This window comes from Dendrobium catenatum, unplaced genomic scaffold, assembly GCF_001605985.2.
Source record: "Dendrobium catenatum unplaced genomic scaffold, ASM160598v2 fragScaff_scaffold_811, whole genome shotgun sequence".
Taxonomy (NCBI): Eukaryota; Viridiplantae; Streptophyta; class Magnoliopsida; order Asparagales; family Orchidaceae; genus Dendrobium; species Dendrobium catenatum.
The window spans coordinates 75,286-98,797 of record NW_021319273.1 but is presented as its reverse complement, the minus strand read 5'-3'; the positions used below and the strand labels follow the sequence as shown (position 1 = coordinate 98,797).

At 37.6% G+C, this 23,512-nt stretch overlaps 1 protein-coding gene across 2 annotated transcripts; it reads right to left on the bottom strand.

Moving 5' to 3' along the window:
• Positions 1–898: 898 nt before the first annotated feature.
• On the bottom strand, positions 899–4,806 carry LOC110098871 (CSC1-like protein At1g32090; the record flags this gene model as incomplete). 2 transcript variants are annotated; one of them, XM_020825815.2, is given in 6 exon segments in its annotated part: positions 899–979; positions 1,120–1,239; positions 1,431–1,532; positions 1,904–2,039; positions 2,275–2,427; positions 4,380–4,806. In XM_020825815.2, coding segments are annotated over 6 exon segments (909 nt in total), but the record flags the coding sequence as incomplete, so codon positions are not given.
• Positions 4,807–23,512: the final 18,706 nt, after the last annotated feature.

Here is a 23,512-nt window from a genome sequence, read left to right as displayed (position 1 = left end):
AACACATTTATAATAAAAGCAATTGTCTATGTAACAAAGTCAATGATTTATAAGCAAATCCCATCTTCACATAATTTTCCTAACAACACCATTAACAAAGGCAATGATTTATAAATAAATAGTCATATAAAGCTACAATTACTTAGACAGCAAATTAAGTAATATCTGATACCTGCAGCAATCTGAAAGAATGGAAAGGAGAAGTGTTCTAAATCAAATATTATTTATTTTTATCGAGTTTATTCATGAGTTCAAAATCGAACACGAATCGAGCTTTTATCGAGCTTCTTATTGAGCTCAATGTCGAGCTTGTTCACGAGCTTCAAATGATGTTGTTCGCGAACATAAATGAGCCGAACACATTAGTGTTCAAGTTTGTTTATTTAAGAATCGAGTATTTAAAATATTGTTCAAGTTTGTTTGTTTAGTTAATTAAACGATCACAAACGAGCTTTAATCGAACCGAACAACGAGTAGCTCGCTGAATGTTTGGTTCGCTTGCAGCCCTACAGAAAATCACAATCAAACATAAAGCGATTTTTGTGATTCGATGAAGATGCCTACGTCCACAGGGAAATGATAATTTCACCATATTGAAAATAGAATTACAATTGACTCTCACTCCTCACACAATACCCCTCAAGCCTTATTTATAAATTTGAAAAAAAAAAAGCAAATAAAGAGATCAAATTAATAATTGGATCTCCTAATGAATACTTCCCTAATCAAAGCATTAATCAAATATCCTAATGTAAGCAATAATCAGCCCATAAAATCCTTCCTAATCAATGCTGAATTCAATAAGAAAAGATTTCCATAACAGGTATTGCAGCATTTACTAGAGCAGAAGAAGATAATAAATAAATGCAATGTAGAAGCACAAACTATATAATCTTACTCTATTGTCAAGCACTTTAATCCTTTGTTTATAATATTCAATTGAATCTACTCTTCGACCACAAAGGCCAAGGAAGCCAATCTGAAATTAGATGTAAAAGGATATATCAAATACTGAAGACATGCACTTTTAAATCTAATTTAAAAAGCAACTAGGATTAATTCAAAAGCTATTTGAGTTTGATACATTAAGTATTACAAGCTTCCATAAGTAAAGCATGCCTTACTGGTCGGCCGTTTATCTGGATTTCGTTCAAATTTGATCTGGTTATAGTCTAACCAGTTTTGCAGCCTTTCCTTTTGCCTGACAAGTTTAGCAAATCTGTTTGCATTGTAAACAGCCTGATGATAATAAAAAAACTTACAAATAAGTCTGGATTCCACAAAAAAAATGAATTGAAAAGAAATAAAGCAGAGTAAACATTATCACAACAAAACTGCTGATAAGTAGCATACTAGCATGGCATCAGCGTTACATCAATTAGGTGGCTCAGGCTGTAAAAATGAAAATCCTTATGGGGAGTTTTGACTACCTGGTGACTAAGATAGTGGTCAGGATGATTCTTCTGAAAGAAATGATCCACAGTCTCTGCAATGGAATGACCTGAGATTTGAGGAACATTTCTGACAACTACCTGAAAATCGTACCAACAACCAAAACATGGGAAAAGGTAAAAACGGCATCCTGAAGCAATGGCCAGATCCATTGCTTTAAGGAAAAAACTAAAACAAATGTTCATGCCAAAAAGGTAATGAAGTAACTTCTACAAAAAAATATAGTGAATGGACAGATTTTTCAAGACTTTGAATTAAAACTTCTCAAAAGTTTTCATGAATTGAGTGCCTGTATTCCACCATAACCATACATATATATATTAACTAAATGATATGACTCCAATGTCTGCTTTGATTCCCTAAAGTATTTGATAATAAATGAGTAAAAAATTAATTAAAAACAAGCGAAACTCCATTTTGTGCTCAATTTAAGCTGTCAACTGAAACTTACTGTGAATTGCTCCACACGACGGTGTTGTGATGCCAAGAAATGCAACCGCATAAAAGCTACATTATCATATTCCATGTACAGCATATAGGAAGTCCATAAGGTGAATATGTACGCCATGCAGAGGTGAACCCAAAACCTAAAGCACGACAATACAATCATACAGCTGAGAAACACAATATTTTTCCCTTGTATGAAAACAAAGAGTATGCTTAAATTCTGCATTATCACCAAAGGTGTTAACTTCTCGGCTTCTCGCACTTATCAATTAAAACCTTACAACAACCTAAACAACTAGATAAGCAGAAAGTATGATATTATGCAGCACTTGCCCTGAAGAAAATTCTAAAGTCTACAAGAAAATTAATATTCACCTTTCAGATCCTGGTTTGACATTTGAAATGGAGAGCTTATCAATGTCACTGAAAACAATATCTTTCTTGAGATCTAGTAATGTTCCACTAGATACATTGACAGGTATTATAACCAATAGCGCCAAGATTGTCAATGGCACAAATATCTTTAAGCTATATGAAAGGAACAAGAAGCAAGAGTCAAGGTTGAGTAATTCTACAAAAATTGTTATAAGAGCATCAGTAACTTCTTATCTATTAAAATAAACATCTCATAAAACAAGGCAATGATATATTTATATGAGTGAAGCATATGGATGAGATATCAAGTTCAATTATGATTTACTTAGCTTATGTGGAAAGTGAAGTTCACACTGCCACTCCATGCTTCAGCACGTATCTACTATTACTCTAATTTTAGATCATAATGACAAAGTGGATATGGATACTAAAACATCTAACTGTTTAAGAAGAAAGTGCTAGATAAAATATATAATCAGATATTGCATATTTACTACAACTCATCTGCGTGTAAAAATATTTTCCCCTAACTTCAATGCTGTAAATGATCGCATTCACTAATTGAAATCAACTAATCCATTCAGAAAATGTTAGTTTTATGTGGAATATGAATGTGTTGATCAATCCAGTTGTACTATTGTCTCGAACCTCAATTCCATCGATAGAGCTCGTCAAGGGGTTGCAGAGGGTCCTCCACCTGCTTGGGTTTGTGGGCTTTGCACCCAAAATTTTTTTTCCTTACAATCGTACAATATTGCGGGACTGTATTGTTTGGATGGAGGCAGACAAAGAGCGAAGCACCGCGGTGCTCCAAACGTCGGCACTGGGACTCAGGAAGGAGACAAATAGACTTGAGCTAGAGAGTGGAGAGCCACGACACTCAAAACCCTGCTGCAAGGTGGATTAAGTAGCTTTCTTTCTCGTTTTTCATGAAGGGTTGAGTTCCTTGATGGTTTTAATGTGTTTTCTCTTTGTTAGTTCTAGTATGAGAACAGTGAAAGAGTGAAGAGAGGCGAAGAGAAAGTGATAGAGAAGAGAGATTTGTAGTATTTCTCCCAAATTTTCATAGTGAATTTCTCGGTATGATGTTGCTTCGTGGTTTTTTTCCGGTTTCCTTTTTTTTTTCATCATTTTGTCTTTCTTATTTGTATTCGCTGTGTGGTTTACTTCCCCAACAGAAAATCCATATCTTCTTATTACATTCCTAAGGGTCATACAATCAAACTGATAATTATTTCTGTTAATAAATAGAAAATACAAAGTTTGTGTCTTTCTACAAGAATTACAACTCTTACAGTTCCAAATGGAGCTAAATTACGATTAGTGATATGATCACAACCAGCCAATGAAACTTGAAAAACCTCAGCCCAAAATAATAAAAGAATGTAAAAATAAAACAGAAGTTAAAATGAAATGCCGATCAAAGATTATTTCATCTCTTAAAAGTTCACCGTTTTCATAAAGGTCAGAGGCCTCCGTAAGATAAATAATTCAAGGTTTCATGATATTTTTATGAGAAAAAGAAATATTAAAAGTTAACAAGGCTTTGAAACTCGATATGGTTTCGGTTTCGCTCCCATAAGCTTTGTTCGTTGGTCTGCACAGTTTCATCTGTTTCAATGATATAGCTTGGACAACTTTTCCTTTCATAAAGTTCTAAATATTCTAAATATTAAAAACATTTTCAAAATCTATTTTTCATAAATTTTAAATTCATAAACGTTTTTCTTTTGGAAAATAAATTCATAAATGTAATATATTTTGATAAGTTTGCATGATTCAGACGAAATTGACTGAAATGTAAAATATTAGCCTTCTCTGTGAACATTGATGTGGACCAAAGCGTTTCAGAGCAGCATTCAGTCCAGACTTAAAAAAAAGCGTCAACTTCTTTACCAATAATAGCACATAGCCAAATGGACCAAAGACAAAATTCAGAAAGTTAATAAAATTTTCACAAATCCATAAAAAATTAAAAACCGAAGCAACCATCGTAAAGCAAAACCCTCCGCAGATTTATGCATCCATTATCGAATAGGCAAAAATCAGTATAAACCTAAAAAAAATCAATCGGAAACCATAATAATAATTATTTGAAAACAAACCCAAGAATGTAAATCCGGAGATAGATTGCGGAATCGAGGCCGGCGTGCTGAATGATCTCCGTCTGGCTCATCTTAAGCGCTTCCGGCATCCAGCCCAAGAAGCTGACGATGTAGCTCCAGATGTTGAAATTGACAAAGCGGAGGACCCCATTCATGGACCCTCGAGGCGAACTCCTCAACCCATTGATGTACAACTTGGGGTAGTAAACTCTAGAGTTGATGGGCTGAACTCTCAGCACAGCGAAAGCGAGGAGGAAGCCGATGGCGCTTAAAATGTTGATGAAGGCGGAAACGGCTATGTCCTCCAGGGAAGCCATTTTAGAGATACAAACACATAGAAAGGAGAAATTAAACTGTAGGGGAGAGAGACGGGGAGAACGGAGAAGGGCGGTGGGCGAGGAATTGCACAAGTTGTGAAAGTTAGTGAGAACAGTTGGAGTACTCTAAAAAATAAATAAATAAAGCTGGCTATGATGGGAATGTATGCGAATAGTGACGGGCTTGTGGGCTCCTTACTCGATTTGGCTCCACCTTTTTTTTCTACTCCGCGGGACAGCGTATCATCATAACTGGGACAGGTTACTAAGGTTGGATAGCTTTCTGCCTTTCTCACCGTTTGCTTTTAAGATCGTTTTGCTATCCTCAACTAAGTTTTTTCTGGTTTTTTGAGCTCTTCCTCTGCGGTTTTCGATGGCTGATTTGCTTGGACAATGATGATTGTGATCAGTTGCTTGCCATTCTTTATGGGACGGCCCTTGTGGCAACCTTTTGATTATGTGGCATGGGAAGGACGTTACTTTTTTTTTTTTTTGGGAAAATTTGGGGCTTAGGCCCATATATTAATAAAAAGAAGAAAAGTTACAAGAAAAGTAAGAGTTACATGCAAGAGCATCCAAACATAACCCAAAAACAAAACTTATGATGGATGACAAAAGAAACCCCAACTATATCACCCCAAACTTACAAAAAAAACTCTATAAGACTTAAAAAGAGCTACAGGTGCAACAAGACTCAAACTCAAAGAGAAGCAGCAGCTACAACATGCCGACCAAGGTATAGGAAGAGGGCCACCAATCCCCGAAGCACAAAACAAAACAGCACCCCAGCTATCAGAATAGTTCCCAGCATAGCTACCAAACGAAAGGAGGTACCTGCAGCAAAATAGAGAAAACAGCTCCCAAGCGCAGCTGCCTGAACTCAGAAATTTTCAATTAATTGAGTCATTTCTCTGGTTGCCAGTAGACCATCCAAGAGAAATCAAAGGGAGCTTCATCATCGTACAGGCAGGGCATAGCATCATATACCCGAAGGGACCAAAAGCAACATGGTCTGAATCCTCCACCACCATAAATTGTTCCAGCCATTCCAGCATTAGGCATGAGTTTAGCACAGAATATCAAAACGACTTTTAAGATCTTCAAAATGCTTCCAGAGTTTAACTTTAGCAAGTATAGCATGACGAATAACAGAAATGAGAATTGTCGGGCTTTTCCAAATATTTTCAAACCTTCTAGTGTTTCTCTCCCTCCATAAGAAGTAAATAGAGCTGCAAATAGTAAAGTAGCAGAAATTTTTTTCCCAAATACAAAAGTCCCGAGCTTCCTCAAAGAACTCAAAAGTTTGCAACAGGTTTGGTCTAAAGAGGAATGTTCCCAGAGGTGGCAGAAGAGAAGCAATGACAGTAAAGGAAAAATCACATGAAAAAAACATATGGGAATGACAGTCACTACAAGCGCCACAGAAAGAACAGGTAGCAGAGGCATCAATCCCTCTCTGAATAAGTATATCAGCAGTTTTCATTTTTCCCAACATAGCCATCCAGGCATAAGAAGAAAACCTGAGAGATTTCTTCTTATGCCAAACAAATTTGTGCCAACAAACCTCATCATTAAGACCAAAATAACTGTCATAGAAGGTTGAGAAAGTTGGAGTAAGTGAGCCATCCCAGACAACCGCCGGATGCTCAGAAAAATTGATGTCCAAAAGCTCGGTAAGCAGCAGGGGTGGAGTGGAGGAGGGGAGATTCCAGCCATAATTTGAAGTATAACAATTCACAAAAAATTTCTCAAATTTAAAGGACGACAGAATGTCCTTAAGTGATTTTCCTTTGCACCAATGATCCCACTCCGTAGAGAATTTGCAATTGAGAGAAACAGAGAAAGAAAATTTCCTTTTAAAGAGGGCAGTGTTATGCACCCTCCTCCAGAATTTCGAGGCAGCAGAATTAGGAGATTTCCAAGGTGAGATGTATTTGTTCCTAAACCAATTCATTACCAAATTATCTCTAGTGAAGAACCTCTATAAGAAAGAGCAGTAATTTGCGTGAAACAGGGCTTCAATAGAGGGGATACCAATCCCCCCCATCCTTGTTGGCAGAGCAGTTTTCCCCCAAGAAATTAATATAAGTTTTTTCTCATGAATTCTTCCATAATATAAAAATCTAGAGCAAAGCCTAGTGATAACTTTGCAGCAAGATTTGGGTATGATGGAGCCTCTTATCCAATAAGCAAGAGTGTTTGCAATGGTAAACTTAATGAATTGAACCCTACCTGCAAAAGAAAGAAATTTAACTTTCCAGCCATCCAGTAGAGTAAAGATTTTACTCTCAAGTGGCTGGAAGTGAGTAGAATTAAGCCGGCAGGAAGCAATAGGGATCCCAAGATAATTGAGGTAAGTACTCTGATTGGATATGCCAAGGCAGTCACAAATGGAAACATAGTTTTGAACATCTTTAGAGAAGATAATAGAGCTCTTAGAAGGATTAATAAAGAGGCCAGATGCATTGGAAAAATTGGAGATTGCTTTGGCAAGAGAAGAAGCATTAGCCGCTGAAGCCTTACCAAACACTAAAACATCATCAACATACAGTAGATGCGTAATAGAGAGATCTTTCATCTGAGGGCCAAGGAAAGGGGGATTAACATTCTCTAAAGAACAAGAGAATCCGTCCATAACAATACAGAATAAAAGAGGAGATAACGGGCAACCCTGCCTTAAGCCCGAGGAGGAGCCAAAAAAAGCCATTCAAAGAACCATTAATGTAGATGGAGAAGAAAACATTTGAGATGCAGCCCTTTACCCATTTAATAAACAATTCCGGGAAACCCTTTTGTCTAAGCCTCTGAAAGAGAAAATCATGTGAAACCGTGTCGAACGCTTTGAGAATATCCAACTTAGCACAAAAAGAGTTGTTAAAGCCTTTAAGAATTTCGGATGCTAAGAGGATATTATCCGTAGAGCAACGATCCTTGATGAAACCAGCTTGACTATCATGAATAATGATCGGAAGAACATCTTTTAATCTATTAGCAACAAGCTTCGCCAAAATTTTGTACAAAACATTACACAAGGAGATAGGTCTGAAATCAGAGATAGTAGAAACATGAGCTCCTTTAGGAATTAAAACCAAAGCTGTGGCTTTAACACTTCTAGGTAAGTAACCAGATTGCCGCAAGGACGTTATTTTGGTTGGTACTTGCGGTGTTGATGGTGCTTTCAGTTATGGTCCTTGTGCTATTCGACTTATTGTCCTGGCTAGCCTTGCGGCAATCTGGGCCCTTCTGTGGGTTGCGACATTCATGATCCCTGAGATTTGCTGATATTCTTGTAGTTGGCTACATCCTGAGTCTATTTTTGTCACTCAATTTTTTGTATTTTGCTGTTGGTTCACCGTTTTTAGCCTGTGGTGAATGGTTTGGATAGGTTTTTTTTTTCTCTCCCTGCTTTTTTTCTCTATAGTTGGATTTTCTTCATTTTGGTCATGTTTTTTCATGACTTCCTTTGTATTTGTTTTTTATTAATATACTGGTTAAGCCCCAAAATTATCAAGAAAAAAAATTGTTTTCTTTTGAAAGTGTAATGGTATTGAGTTTGATTACAATTTTGTATGTTTTTGTTATTTTTTTAAAAATATTTTAGGTGAGGAGTTATTGTTACAATTAAAATTACTAAAATATTAAAGCTATAAGAAATTATTATCGAACCTTTTAAAAATATTTATTTATATTACATGACCTATACTATCTTTTTAAGAAATTAATTTTTTTACAATAACTTCACAATTATTTTATTAAAAATTATAGCCACCACAAATAGATCTTAAATTTAACTAAAAAAGTTATTAAAAATACTTTAAAATAATAGAGTGTGTATTTAAAAAGCTTGTTTTTTGTTGAACACTCAATTTGATATGTGATAGACACATTATTTATGTATCTAATTAAAAAAAATTTAGGAGTCAAATGTATTTGGCACATTATCTCAAATACTAAATTTTAACTTTAAAAATATATTATATAAGTAAATTAAATTAAGTCATCTCTTTTCCTTTATTTAAAATATATTATATAAATAACTTAATTAGTTACTTAATGATTGTTACATGCTAGAAAATTCACTAAAATAGAGAGGGTTTAACATCTTGCCTGGTATGAGAATCCAACATACAAATTAAAAAATATTGCAAATGACATCAAATTTTTTTATGTCAAAATTTTAAAAGGGAAAAAAATCATGAGTGCTATCCCAAATTAAGTGATATATTATGTAAGCAAATATTACAAAAGTTTGATCTTTAAGTTAGGAACAATTACATGATCTTATGTAGTCGTAGTGGAGATTGTTGAGGAAATAGTTTAGGGTGTTTATGACAAACAGGTGACGACAATTAAGAAAATATAATAGAACAACATAGTTGAAAAATAGTGTTATGTTTGGAATCTGATTGTGTTGATCAATCTGGCTATTCAGTTGTCTCGAATCTCAAAACTTGTCTTGTTTGCCGGGGGGGGGGGTTATCTCCTGCTTATGTTTGATTATTTTTTCATTATAACAACCCTATGTTGCGTACTCGAGTGCCTCGACACTGTGTTCCTGAGTACCCCGGTACTGTGTTCTAGAGAGCCCAACACTGAACGACAGAGAGTAGAGCGTTACAGTGGTATTTTACTTGAGCATGACATTGCAGCGGTGCAAGACAGAGGCTTGAGGACCGCAACATCTCAAACTAGCGTTGCAGTGCAACAAGATGGACTGGATTTTTTTCTTTCTTGTTTCTGAAGGGTTGCATTCCTTGGGGTTATTTTATTTGATTTTCTCTTGTATTTTGAGTATGTAGACATTGACTATGATGTATGTGAGTAGAGAAGCGATGAGAGAGTGAGAGAGAAGATAGATATGTACTTATTTTTCCTAATTTTCACAGTGAATTTCTTGGTGTGGTTTGGCTCCGTGTTTTTTCCCCTATTTTAAGTTTTTTCAAGTTAAATTTTGATGTCCTTTAATTTCCATTGTTTTTTTACTTTTTTGCTTGTTTCGTCGTTGTGGTGTTTACTCCTCCTCATCATCCCCAATAAATGGTTATTGTGTGATGGTGATTCAATGCCAATGTTCAGGTAACAAAGGGTGGGTGACAGGAACAATTATTACGTCCTCCGACCGGACACAGAGGAATGTCCGATCGGAGGCCAAATCCCGCCAAAAAACGAGTTATACCGAGCAAATACTGAGCAATACCAAACAATAACGAGGAATACTATCATTTGAGGACCCAATACCAAATTATACCGAGCTAAACCGAGAAATACCGAGTTATACAAAAGTTGTACCGAGTTTTTCCTAGAAAAACTAAGTACAACTCGGTATTTCTCGGTACAGCTCGGTATAACTCGGTATTGGTCTTCAAAAAGCGGTATTCCTCGTTAATATCAAATAATACCTAGTTGTACCAAGCAAATACCGAGTTTTTTGACGGGATTTTGCCTCCAACCGGACGTTCCTCTACGTCCTTACACCGGACGTAATAAAAGTTCGGGTGACAGTGGAGCAATTTGTTAGAGATTTGTTCGGTGTTACAAGTTATCATTTAGGAGCAATTTTCTTGATATTTATGCAATTCTTCTTGGAAATTTTATTTGATTTTTTTTTTCTTTTTTGTTAGGTGATCATCGTCATCTATATATTTCTCCAAAAAACTGTCATCATAAAAGTTATCATTCTAATTTTTAGGAAAATTTTGTTTTTCACATATTCTAATATTGAAACTATGATATTTATATCTTTTACAAATTTCTACCATCAAACTAATCATGAAAAATTTTAAACTTTTTTGTTGGTGTAGATGGCATCTCCATACATTTTGATGATTTTTTTTTTTTTCGTGTAAAAAAAAATATTATGTATTGATAGCAAAAAAATTATGAACCCTAACTTTCACGAATCTATCACTCGTCGATATAAACCTTAAATAATTCAATGTTATTTAATTACCCACTTCTCCCATTAATTTATTCATTTTTCTCAAAAAAATGTAGAATATTTATCAAAGCATTTTTTCTAAAAATTTATTAAGTGACTATTGATTGGTAATTTCTACTATAAATTATCACAAAAAAAATCATTGAAGTATCAGATGAGTGAGTTTTTCAGCATTCATGGTGCCCTTAGGAAGATAATTCACTTATTAAAGTTGTAATATTTTTTTTTATGAACACATGCTCGAAATCCTGTTTGAGCTCGACCAGCTCGACTCGTCGAATCCGAGCCGGCTCGCGAGTCAGCTTGACTTGATTGCATCCTTAGCTATGATTTACTTTCCAACAGTGATTCTGAATTTTTTTTCCATCAAACGCTCCACAAAAATTATATAGGCTTTGTATGGGACGGTTTTCTACATGCTTCTTAAAACAACTTTTTAGTAGAAAAAATAAATTTTTTATACTTAAAAGCTGTTTTAAGAAACAATAAAAAAGCCGTCCCGAACGAAGCCATAATCTGCTTTGATTTCGACAATGAAAGAAAATTACATGAGATTGTTAACTTTGCTAAATTATTGACAACACGGCAATAAAAGAATTGCGTTTGTGAGACCAAATCAGCAATAGAAAAACATCAACATTTCATCCCATTGTTACCGGAACAAAATTCTATAAATCACCTAATCTGCTGACTCGCTATTTGGTGTGGAACCGCAACTCACCTGCAGAAAATAAGAGAAAAATAGAAGAAAAGAGAGAAGCAGGGGAGAAATTGAGAAACCTTTGCAAGGTATTGGTATATTCTTCAGTGTCCTTCTCATACTCTTTTCATGTTATATATATGAAAACGTATAAAAAGCTGCAGAAGTGGTCCTAAAAATGAAAAAAGAGCAATGCTAGTGGAGCCGATATATGGCACCGGTAGTAAAAAGAAAATGCAAGTAATAACGAAAAGAGTAGTGGAAGCTTAGCCAGGTTGTGCAGCTCCGTCAGGTTAGGATAACCCACATCAGGTCTCCCTTGCTGCAGAAGTTTCCTCACCTGAGGAAATGTCTTGAACTATGCCTGTGTCAGGGGATTTGAAAGCGAAGATATCGGAGACATTAAAAGTGGTTGGCGTCAGAAAATTGGGTGGAAGGTCGACAATGTACGCATTGTCGTTGATTCGCCTGAGGATTGGAACTGGGCCAATCTTGCGCGGGCTCAGTTTTGAGTAGCTTCCAGGTTGAAAACGTTCTCGGAGAAGTCGGACCATGACAAGGTCACCCGGATTAAATATTTTCTCACGCCGGTGAGAGTTGTTGTTGTTGTTGGTGAGAGTCAACCAATTGTTTGTAAGTGTCATTTGCTTGTTGAAGCTTCATTCGGACATCTTCCAGCATTCGAACATAGGATTCTGAAGTTTCAGTGGCCGTTCTGCTTCGACATTGCGGTAGAACAGTAACATCAACAACATGGTTTGGCACTTTAGTATAGACAATGCTAAATGGACACTTGCCCATAGATCGATTTGCCATGGAGTTGTATGCAAACTCAGCTTGTCCGAGGAAGTCATCCCATTGTTTCGGATGTTCATGAGCTAGGCAACGGAGCATATTGCCTAATGTGCGGTTGATGATTTCCGTCTGGACATTGGACTGGGGGTGATAGGCAGAACTGAGTTTTATTTCGGTGTGCAGCCTCTTCCAAAGTTCACGCCAAATGTGACTAATAAACTTTACATCACGATCTGATGTAATGCTGCGAGGCATACCATGGAGGCGCACGATCTCTTTGAAGAAGAGGATTGCCACATTAAGCGCATCGAACGTCTTTTTGCAAGCCAAGAAGTGTGCCATCTTCGAAAAATGATCAACTACGACCATGATCGAGTCGGCTCCGTGCTTAGTTTTTGGTAAAACCAATACAAAATCCATGCTTAAATCCTCCCATATTGAATTAGGTACGGGTAGAGGCATATATAAGCCAGTATTTTGACTAGTACCTTTACATTGTTGGCATATGGGACATCACTCCACGAAACGAATGGCATCCCTGGTTAAATGTAGCCAGTAAAATCGCCTTTGTAATTGCTTCAGCGTCTTCGGTCTTCCCGCATGAGCAGCTAACCCACTACTGTGTAGTTCCTGTACAAGATACTCTCTCCAGGAAGAATCAGGGATGCACAACAAATTCCCTTTGAAGAGATAGTTATGCCGGATTGAGAAATCTTTACAAGGCACAGGGGGTGAATTGGACAGCAACAGCCATGGTTCCGAAAAATCTCTATCCGTGGAGTATAATTCTTGTAAGGATTCAAGACCCTGAATGTCTGTTTGAAGTTGTGTAAGCAAGGCTGTCCGGCGGCTATGGGCATCGGCAACCCGATTCTGCGCTCCAAACTTGTGTTTTAGAACAAAACTAAACCTTTTTCAAAAATGTTTTCCACCTCGCGTGCATCTTGTTCACAATCTTTTAACTGTTAATGTACTGGAAAGCGTGGTTATTGCTGCACAAGATGAAATCCTGATGTAAAAGGTAATGTTCCCACTGCTTCAATGCACGTACCACAGCGTATAACTCTTGTTCATAGGCAGACCAGTTCTGCCGAGCGGGGCTTAGCTTCTCACTGAAGAACTAAATTGGGCGATCCTCCTGCGAGAGAACAGCTCCAACTCCGACTGCAGAGGCGTCCGTGTCTACATGGAAGGGTTTATGGAAATTCGATACTGCCAGAACAGGGGCCGAACTTAGTGCCTCCTTAAGTGTGCTGAAGCTACGCTCTTGGTCAGGTCCCCATTGAAAAGTTTTCTATTTGATGCATTCCGTGATCGGCGCAATGATGATGCTGAAGCCCCGAATAAATCATCGATAGAAGTTGGCCAATCCCACGAAGCTCCGAACCTCCGTTACAGATGTCGGTGACGGTCAATTGGTAATGGCAGTGACCTTCTGATGATCCATGCGGACGCCTTCATGTGAGACTATGAATCCGAGGAAGTGTACATAACCTGTGGCGAATTCACATTTTGACATGTTAATGAACAATTTATGCAATCTTAAAATGGCCAAGATAGAGACGAGATGCTCGAGATGGTCCTGCATTGTCGAGCTGAAGACAAGGATGTCGTCGAAATAGACGATGCAACACTTTCCCAAAATTGATTTGAGGATCTCGTTCATGAGCCTCATGAATGTAGCCGGAGCATTGAAAAGGCCGAACGGTATGACTCGCCATTCGTATAGTCCCTCACGGGTCTTGAACGCCGTCTTCCACTCGTCTCCCGGACGGATATGTATTTGGTGATACCCACTCCGCAAGTCTAGCTTAGTGAAGATGGAAGCCCCTACCAATTTATCTAGCATATCCTCAAGATGTGGCACCGAAAAATGATATTTAATCGTTATCTTGTTAATGGCCCTACTGTCGACGCACATACGCCAAGTCCCATCCTTCTTAGGCACAAGGAGAGCGGGGACTGCGCAGGGGCCTAAGCTTGGTTGAATCAATTTCTTCTGAAGCAGCTCGTCCACAATTTCCTGTAAAGATGAATGCTCCCGTGGACTCATCTTGTAATGTGGTAAGTTTGGCAATGAGGCCCCTGGCTGGAAATCAATCTGATGCTGCAAGCATCGGAGGGGTGGCAGTCCACTTGGCAATTCATCTGGCCAGACATCTAAAAAATGATGAAGGATGTCTTGGACGGCCGACGGAATTCCAACAAAAGGAGTACCAGATTTAGGTGATGTAGATACTAATGCATACATGGTTTTGGATTCCTGCCACGACTGAACCAACTGCTGTCCTGAAACAATATACATAACGGTCCTATCAGAGGACTCTTTGCTAGAGGAGGTACCAGCGTGGGGAAGCAATCGAATTCAACAATTTTTCCAATCGAATGAGTATGTATTGCTACGTCCATCATATATAGCACCAACATCAAATTGCCACGGCCGCCCAAGTATCATGTGACAAATGTCCATTTCAAGGACATCACAGAGGACCTCACATACGTAGTTCCTTCCGATCGAAAACGTTACCCGACACATTTCGGATATGACAATCTCAACGCCTCTTTTCACCCAGCTAATCTTATAAGGTTGAGGATTCTTCATCGTCTTCAGTTAGAGTTTTTTGCACCAGTGCTTTAGAGATGACATTTTCAGTACACCCGCTGTCTATGAGTACATCACAGACACTCCCATTAATGGTGCATCGGGTGCAAAAAATAGCGTGCCTTTGATTGTTATTCCCCTGACGAGGGGCTAACAAAAGCCTCTCTAGAACGCAAGCTATCGGTTCCCCCTCATCATCTTGGAGTTCTTCGAAATCACGTTCATTAACGGCATCCGCTGCTTGATAATCTTCCTCATGTTCTCCATCCATCAATTGAATATGTTGCCAGTTCAGACACTCGTTAGATTTGTGCCTCGGTTGAAAACAACGGTAGCATTTGAGAGTAGTTGGCTTGGCATATGGATTGTTCTCGCGGGTGGGAGGTTTCTGTCGTAACCCAGATTTTGGTTCAGCTCCTAGTACGCCCGTGCCCCCGTGTTGAGGTGTTACCGATTTCGCCCCACTGGTGTTTGGCTGCTTTGCAACGCCCCCAGCAGGCTTTGGCATAAATCGTCGCGTGCAAGGTCCACGAGGTTGGCGATTGATCTGGATCTCAGCTTTGGTGGCATAATTCACGGCTTGCGACAGAGTCCAAACCGAGTTCAACTCCAACTTATCCTGAATTGCTTCTTTCAACCCTCCGATGTAACGTGCCACAAGCTGACTTTCGGATTCGCTAAGGTTATTTCGGGCACTCAACCTGTAGAACTCCTTGGTGTACTCATTTACTGTTCTATTGCCTTGAGAGCAATGTTGGTATTGAAGGTAGAGCATCTGCTCAAAATCAGTAGGAAGGAAATGGCCCCGAAGAAGGCGTTTCATCTGAAACCAGCTGGTAATGCTGCTCCTGCCTTCTCGTCTCCGTGATTGGATTAATTGCATCCACCACGCTCCAGCCCCGCCCTTCAAGCTGCAGGCAACATATTTAACCTGCTTTTCCAGTGCGATTTCCATATAGTCGAAGAATGCTTCGACAGCTCATTCCCAATCCAAGTACTCTTCGATGTTCAACCTGCCATCAAAAAAGGGATATCTAATTTAATTTGAAAATCCCCATGTTGGCGGTGGTTAAGCTGCTCCCGTCTCGGCCGATCATAATAATTTGGTTGTTCCTCGCCTCCAGATTCGGACGCCTCCAATTGTTGATGAACTTCGGTTCCGTCCTCTGAGTCGGAAGCATTATGGATAGCTCGAGGTGGTCTTCAGCCGTAATGAGGCCGACGTGTCGGTATGGTTGCCGGTGCCATCGGTCTACCCACTCCTTGAGGTGGCTGATCCGCTCTCAATGATCGGATCTCTGTGCGCATTTCAGCAGAGAATCGGAAGAACTCGGCAGTGAGCACTTCCATCTGTTGCACAATGCTCGAATGCGCCGTCCACAGGGCTTCCAAGCTTCGATCGTCGTCGAGAGTGGAGTGTTTGCTTCCTTCCGCCATTGTCGCTCCAACCGAGCTCTGATACCAATGTGGTGTGGAACCGCAAATCACCTGCAGAAAACAAGAGAAAAACAGAAGAAAAGAGAGAAGCAGGGGAGAAATTAAGAAACCTTTGCAAGGCATTGTTATATTCTTCAGTGTCCTTCTCATACTCTTTTCATGTTATATATATGCAAACGTATAAAAAGCTGCAGAAGTGGTCCTAAAAACGAAAAAGAGCAATGCTAGTGGAGCCGATATATGACACCTGTAGTAAAAAGAAAATGTAAGTAATAACGAAAAGAGTAGTGGCAGCTTAGCCAGGTTGTGCTGCTCCGTCGGTTTAGGATAACCCACATCACTATTGGGGCTAAAAAAGTCGCTTCATTTTAGAATAAAATAAGTTATCATACTCATACTGTTATGAATAAATAAGAGATTAAGTAGTAAATAATTCTTTATTATGAGGAATGAATATATTCCAGATGTGATTTTAGTGTTGTTAAAAATAAAGTGAATTTAATTATAACTTCAGATTCGCTAAGCTTTCGATTAAGGAGTTGTTTATATGTAATCATATATGATGAGAATTGTTAAAATGTTCTTTAGAATGATTATTCATAATTAAGAAGGTGATGAGATTTTCCTGAAGAGTTTTAGGCTTTGTTTGGAGCGGCTTTCTTACTGTTTTGTAAAGTTGCTTTCTCGTATAAAAATATCTTAAAATAGAAAAAAAAATTAGTGGTATAAAGTTATATCAAATGAAGCATTGGATTTCATATGGGACAACTTTTTTATTGTTTTTTTTTTTTCGGGTCATAGTCTTAATTTTTATTGGACCACTAATTTTTTATTGCTTTTAATATATATTTTGTTATGAAGTTGGTTTCTACAACAGTTTTTAAAAAAGTTATTTTCTTCACAATAGCTTCATAATCACTTTTATAAAAAAAATATTTCCTCTATTTAGGGGTTCCACGTAAATATTGTGGTGTCTCTTATGAATGCTCCACCTTCTCTTTTATCTGATTGTGTGTTGGATCTTCATACAAAATTAAGACATTAAACTTTATATTTCTCTACCACCATGAATATTTCATGCTGCAACAAAACTAATTCTGCATTTAAAATATATTTCTCTCATTTTTTTCAATTTAAATATCACCTAAGAAAATGACAATAAAAAAAATTGATTGGATATCGTCATGAAATGACAACAAATAATAGAAAATCAATGAGCTTCACCCTTTAAACGTGACGTTTGGATGAATAATGTTGCTGGAAAAGCAAACAACAATGCAAGTTATATTGGCTGATCGGCTACCTTTTGGATTGGTTAAAGCCTTGAAAATCCTAGAATATGCAACAGGATACTTAGTCGAGTTCAGTCGGAACTTCTATATTTATTTACCATCAGAGGTAAAATTATGGCTTTTGATGTCCACCAAATTTGACTCTTCAAATACTTTGAAAATATAAAAATCTTGACTAAGAATAATTCTATGAGACTGATCTCATCTGTTAGTTTAATGTGGAATCTAATTATATCGATCACACAAATTGTTCTATTGATCCATATCATAATTTAGTCGGTCAAGTTTGTTGGGGTGCTCCGCTTGCTTGGGTTTGAGGGCCTTGTCACCAAATTTTTTTTAGTACAATCATACAATACCATGGCACTGTACACTCAAGTGCTACGACGCTGTATAGTCAAGCACCACGACATTGTACACACACTTGATTTACAAACAAAAAGTATAGCACTGTCAATCAAGCTGGAGATAGAGTCGAGCACTGTGACACTCTGAATTTGGCTTGTTAGTTTTCTTTTACATTTTTATGTTTAACTTGAAAGATTGAGTCCCTTGGGAGGTTCAATGTGTCTCTTTGTCTATTTTATTTGTTAGAGATTTGTGAAGTGAAGAGAAACAACGAGAGAGTGAAAGACAAGAGGTCTAAACTATTTCTTTTAAATTTTCATAGTGAATTTATTGATGTAATTAGCTCCATAAATTATTATTTTTTTATTTTTGAGGTTTCAACGTTAAATTATGTAAGAAATCTGAAGGTTAGAGGCCGCAAGTATGGTAGAACTATAATAAATAATTCAGTTATTATTGCCCCCTAATTTTCAACACGCAACAGAGGAATCCCTACTCGGACGCCAAACACCTTAGGCAGAGACCGTAACTCAATTGTCAACGTCCCTTATCGCTGCTATTCCTTGGGCTTCGTCAGCCTTCTGACTGTTAGCAGATCTTGACAAACGATAGTTCTTCTATTCTCTCCAAGCACTTTCCATCGCTTTCCTATGGCTAAGATTTATAGATAACAATCTTGACTAAGGAAAACGATAAATTAATCGTTCACAGCTCTATGATTTCGCTGCTAATTTCTCCTGTTTATGTAAACACTAAACAGTTCGATTAGTTTAAATTGTTAAAGTTTTTAAAATGATTATGTGCTACAACAACATTCAAAAAAAATATTTTTTTTAATAATCACTTTATAATCAATTTTATCAAAAACTACGATTATTTCAAACAAAATATAAGTATTTGAATAAAAATTATTTTCAGCAAAACCCCACTAAAAATTATGTTATTACTGTTTTTAAATTTTCAGCAAAACCCCACTAAAAATTTTTATTGCAACAGATAAAAATCAATCAGTTATCTGCCAAAAGTTTTTATAAATTACCTAGCCCAACTTTTTTTTGTCTTATTTTCTCTTGATTTTGACTTTTTGGGGAACCCCAAATATCTTTCAATGTTTATGTTTTGTTAACATTAAGGTGATTTGGGATAGCTTTTTTATTTTTATTTTTTACAATTTTTTTAAATTTTATATTAAAAAACGGTTTTAAAAAACAATAAAAAATTAATCTAAAAAAAAGCTCTTTAATAGTCTTGCGCAACTTTATTCTTCTTGTATGTGATCTTTACAAATCAATGATCAATCTCCCTCCACAAAGCTTTCAAGTTTATTGTGATCTTTGTCCTTTTATTTCAATGGACCTGTCCTTCTAAGGTAAATTGTCTTCTTTTTAATTTTTTTTTTGTTTTAAAAATTTGTAATATTATTTGTAGATTTTCTGGCTTACAAATTATGTTATTACTGTTTTTACTTTAGCAAACATCTGTTTGTGTTTCTATTTGCCCATCTTGAATACAATTTATATCTTAATGTATGATGTAAAAAATTCAATTATTTTGGGTAAATGGTCTAAACAACAAAGGATTTATCCCAAATACTTTCAGCCATTGATCATTGTAAAAGTTATAGAAATTTTCAAAATCCATAATAAACAAATGGAGAAATTCAACAAAGTCATTTTTATTGAATTTTTTCCCCTGAAAACTAATAATACTTCGACAAGAAAATTTTTATTGAAGTTAACCAATGATATCCTCAAGTGTAAATATGGCGAACCTATGGAGCTTTTCTATGCTTGTGTGGGTTGGAACGGGTATTTTTGGGCATTTTTAAACTCTTAGTGATTATTTTTCGACCTTCTACACTTAATTTTTATATTTTAACACCCAAAAAATTCCTAACACACAATTATAATAATATTAAGTGGGTTTTTCGGGGACTTATCAAGTATAATAATATTAGAACAGTTATTAGTATTGTTGCGTCCTCAAATTCGTGATGATAGAGAAATATAAAGTTTTACAACTAAGTTTTGTACGAAGATCGAGCACACAATTAAATAAGAGAGAGCATGCAATATTTATAAAAGACATCAAGTTTTTTACGTGAAAAACCTTGAAAATGGGACAACCACGGGACCTAGCCTAGTTTGAGTGAATCTACTAGTATTTGTAGTTGATTGCAAATGAGGCCCTTAATTGGAGGGAAGACCTTGGCTTGATGTAACTGTGGGCCTCCGAAGGAGCACCCTTAAAGGGTCCCATTTGGTCAATTCTGGTTGACCTGATCAACCGGGTTGACCCCGGGTCCAAGCTCGGGCTCGACAGACTCGACTCGACCCACTGAACCCAGTGGGGAGGGCCATAGGGTCTGGCTTGGTCAATTTGACCAAGTCAACTCTTTAGGCCCAGGTTTGGGCAAAATCGAGGTCAACAGTAACAAATATACATCATATAAAATTCATTACACAATGAAATTGAAAGAATCAGTATTAATATGTTAGTTTGGTTAGTAGGACCAAGTTGACAGGCGACGGAGGTCAGAATGACTGTTATATGGTAGGCAATAGAAGTCGAAAAGACAGTAGTCGACAGGTGATGGAGGTCTTAAAGGCTATTATCTGGCAACGGATGTCCAAATGATTGATGTCGGGTGGATGTCCATGAATAATTTGAAGCCGAGTGGAAGTCTGGTGTCAATTGGCAACCGAGTGGAAGTCTAATGTAAGTCGACAACTGAGTGTAAGTCCAGTGCCAGTCATTGGACGTGTAGAAGCCCAACTTCAATTGGTAATTGAGAAAAAAATCGGACTTCAATTGGTGGTCGGCGTCACTTGATGGCCAGGCATAAATCTGACGTCAGTAGGTGGTCGTGCAGAAATCCAGAGACAATTGGTGGCCGGGCTGAAATTCAACGACAGTTGGTGGCCGTGTGGAAATCTGGCATCCATTGATGGCGGGGCGGAAGTCTGGCGACAGTCGGTGGCCAGGCTGAAGTGTGGCGGTGGTCGAGGAGGAGTCTGGCTGTGGTCGAGTGAACTCTCTTCTTTCTCCTCTTTCTTGGGTCCCCCCTCATAAGAAATAAGGGGTATATTTTATAATTTTTTGAGAGTGGTGTGGCCAGTAAATAGGAGGAAGATCGTGATTCAAATGGACGGTCGGTTGATTCCCTTGGTCATGGACCATTTACTGTACATTTAAATGTCTTAATGATATGAGAATTTGATGATCTTGGGCTTGTTGGATTTGTCTCGTTGAGCTGCTCGATTCGACTATAAGCATGTTACGTTTGAAAACTATTTCATAATTCAAATTATGGAATGAACCTTTCAAAAGCACTTAGTGTCTTTGATTTGGACTCATTTGGGCTCGGATTAAGTAGAACTTGGTGTCGTTGGGTTCATATTTTTTGAAACGTTCAGTTCGACTGTAAGCTAGTTTGCTGAAATCGGAGTTTAGATGATCTCCGATTTAAATTTTAAGTTTCCAAATTGATTTTCCCTCGAGATTCATGCCCAATCAAGATAATTTTTTGATGAGATAGATATGAAGTATAATATTAATTTTACAATATTAGTTGAATTTTTTAATTTTTTAAAAATTACTTTTGAGTAGGAACTAGGAATCATTCTTTAAATGTTATTAACCCTAATTCTTAAAAAAAGTGAATATTATGATTATTACGGACCGAGACATTCACGATGATAAGAGATAAAGAGCTTAACATCTTTATTTTGAATGACAATCTAGCACACATACATATAAAAGAAAGAGGAGCATGAAAGCCATAAGAGACACCAAGTTTTTTATGTAAAAATTTATGAAAAGGAGAAAAATCACGAGGCCTAGCCTAGTTAGAATGATTTCACTCGTGTTTGTAGTCGATTACAAATGGTGCCCTTCCGCGAGGGGAAGACACTGGCTGAATGTATCATATAGAGTGCATTACATAGTTTTGGTTAGAAGAATCCAATGATAAGTGAGTCATTCTTAAGAGAACGTTTGTCTGTTTATTTGGTTGTCAGGCCCGAATTTGGTTAATAGATATCAAAGGGACTGTAGCCGACAGTGATAAAGGTTAGAGGGACCGTAGTCAATGACCAATGGTGGCCGAAGGAATCATAGTATGTAGGTGATGATGGTCAAATGAACCATAGTCGGCCAGTGATGGAGGTTGGAGGGACCGTAATATGTGGGAGATAATGATAAGAGGGACCATAGTCCGGGGGCGACAGCGGTCGGAGGAACCATAGTTAGTGGATGATAGAGGTTGGAGGGACTGTAGTCGATGGTTGAAGGTGCTCAAAGGGACCGTAGTTGACGGGCGGCGAAGGTCAAAGATGTGAAACCTCTTATGTAAAAATATTTAAACGCTTAAACATCAAGGTGTCATTTGATATAATGGTTGGAATTTCATTCAAGAAACTCTGCAATTAACTATGATTATCCTAGAGTAATTCTATAATGGGTGACCAACTGGAAAGTTACATCAACAGAATAAAACTGTGAGGTTCTTATGCCAAAGCAGATAATATCTCAATAGTTAAGAATTTGGGTTGTTATAGGAGTGATCGTAATCGGTGAAAATTGGTAATCAGAAGAATCACAATCGGTGGGCAACAAAAGTTGGAGTGGTTGTAGTCAGTGGGAGATGGTGATCAGAGGGACCACACTCCGCGGGAGATGATGGTCAGAGGGACCGTAGTATGCGGGTGACGATGGTGGAGGGACCGTTGTTAGCAGGTGAGAGCAACAAAAGTCAAAGGGCCATAGTCGGCAGTCGACAAAGGTCAAAGAGACCGTAGTCGTTGGGAGATGATAATTAGAGGGACCGTAGTTTTACGTGCAAAGGTGGTTAGAGGGATCATAGTCAGCGGGCAATAGTGGTCGAAGAAACCATTATCGAAGGGATCGTAGTCTGTAGATAATAGTGGTTGGAGGGACAGTGGTTAGCAGGACCATAGCCGACAGGTGAAAATGGTGGAAAGATCGTAGTCAGCGGGTGGTGAAGGTCGGCGGTCGGGCGATGGTCCGACGATGCTCGAACGAAAGTCTAGCATTGGTCGACAGTCGAGTGGAAGTCCAATGGTGGTCGACTGATAGAAGGTAGTCCGACGAAGGTCGGTGGCCAGATGGTGGTCCGGTGATGGTTGGGCAAAAGTCCTGTGGAGGTTGAAGAATGAGTGGTAGTCCGACAGCGGTTGGCGGCAGGGTGATGGTCCGACTATATTAAGCGTTTGTCAAGCATTTATGTTCATAAAATGATGCCAAAATTCAGCGATCTTGGGCTCGTTGGATTTACCTCATTGAGGTGCTCGATTCAACTATAAGCATGTTATATTTGTATATCATTTGGTTATCTAATTTAGGCTTTGAACTTTCTATTAAAACTTTGGGCCCCGAATTGGACCCATTTGGGCTCGGATTGGACCGGTTTTTGTGTCGTTAGTTTCATCTCTTCGGGATATTTGATTTGACTATAAGTTTGCTTAAATTTGAGTTAAGATGATTCCAAATTTAATTTTGAAAGTTTCCCAATTGTATATGCCTTGAGATTTATGCATGATCAAGATGATTTTTGGTGATGTATCAATGATAAGAATTTGAAGTTTAAAATTTTGCTAAATGAAAATTTTTCATATATTTAAATGATGCAGACTTATATGATTTTAATTTAAAGATAAAATAAAAATATAAAAATTAGAAAATA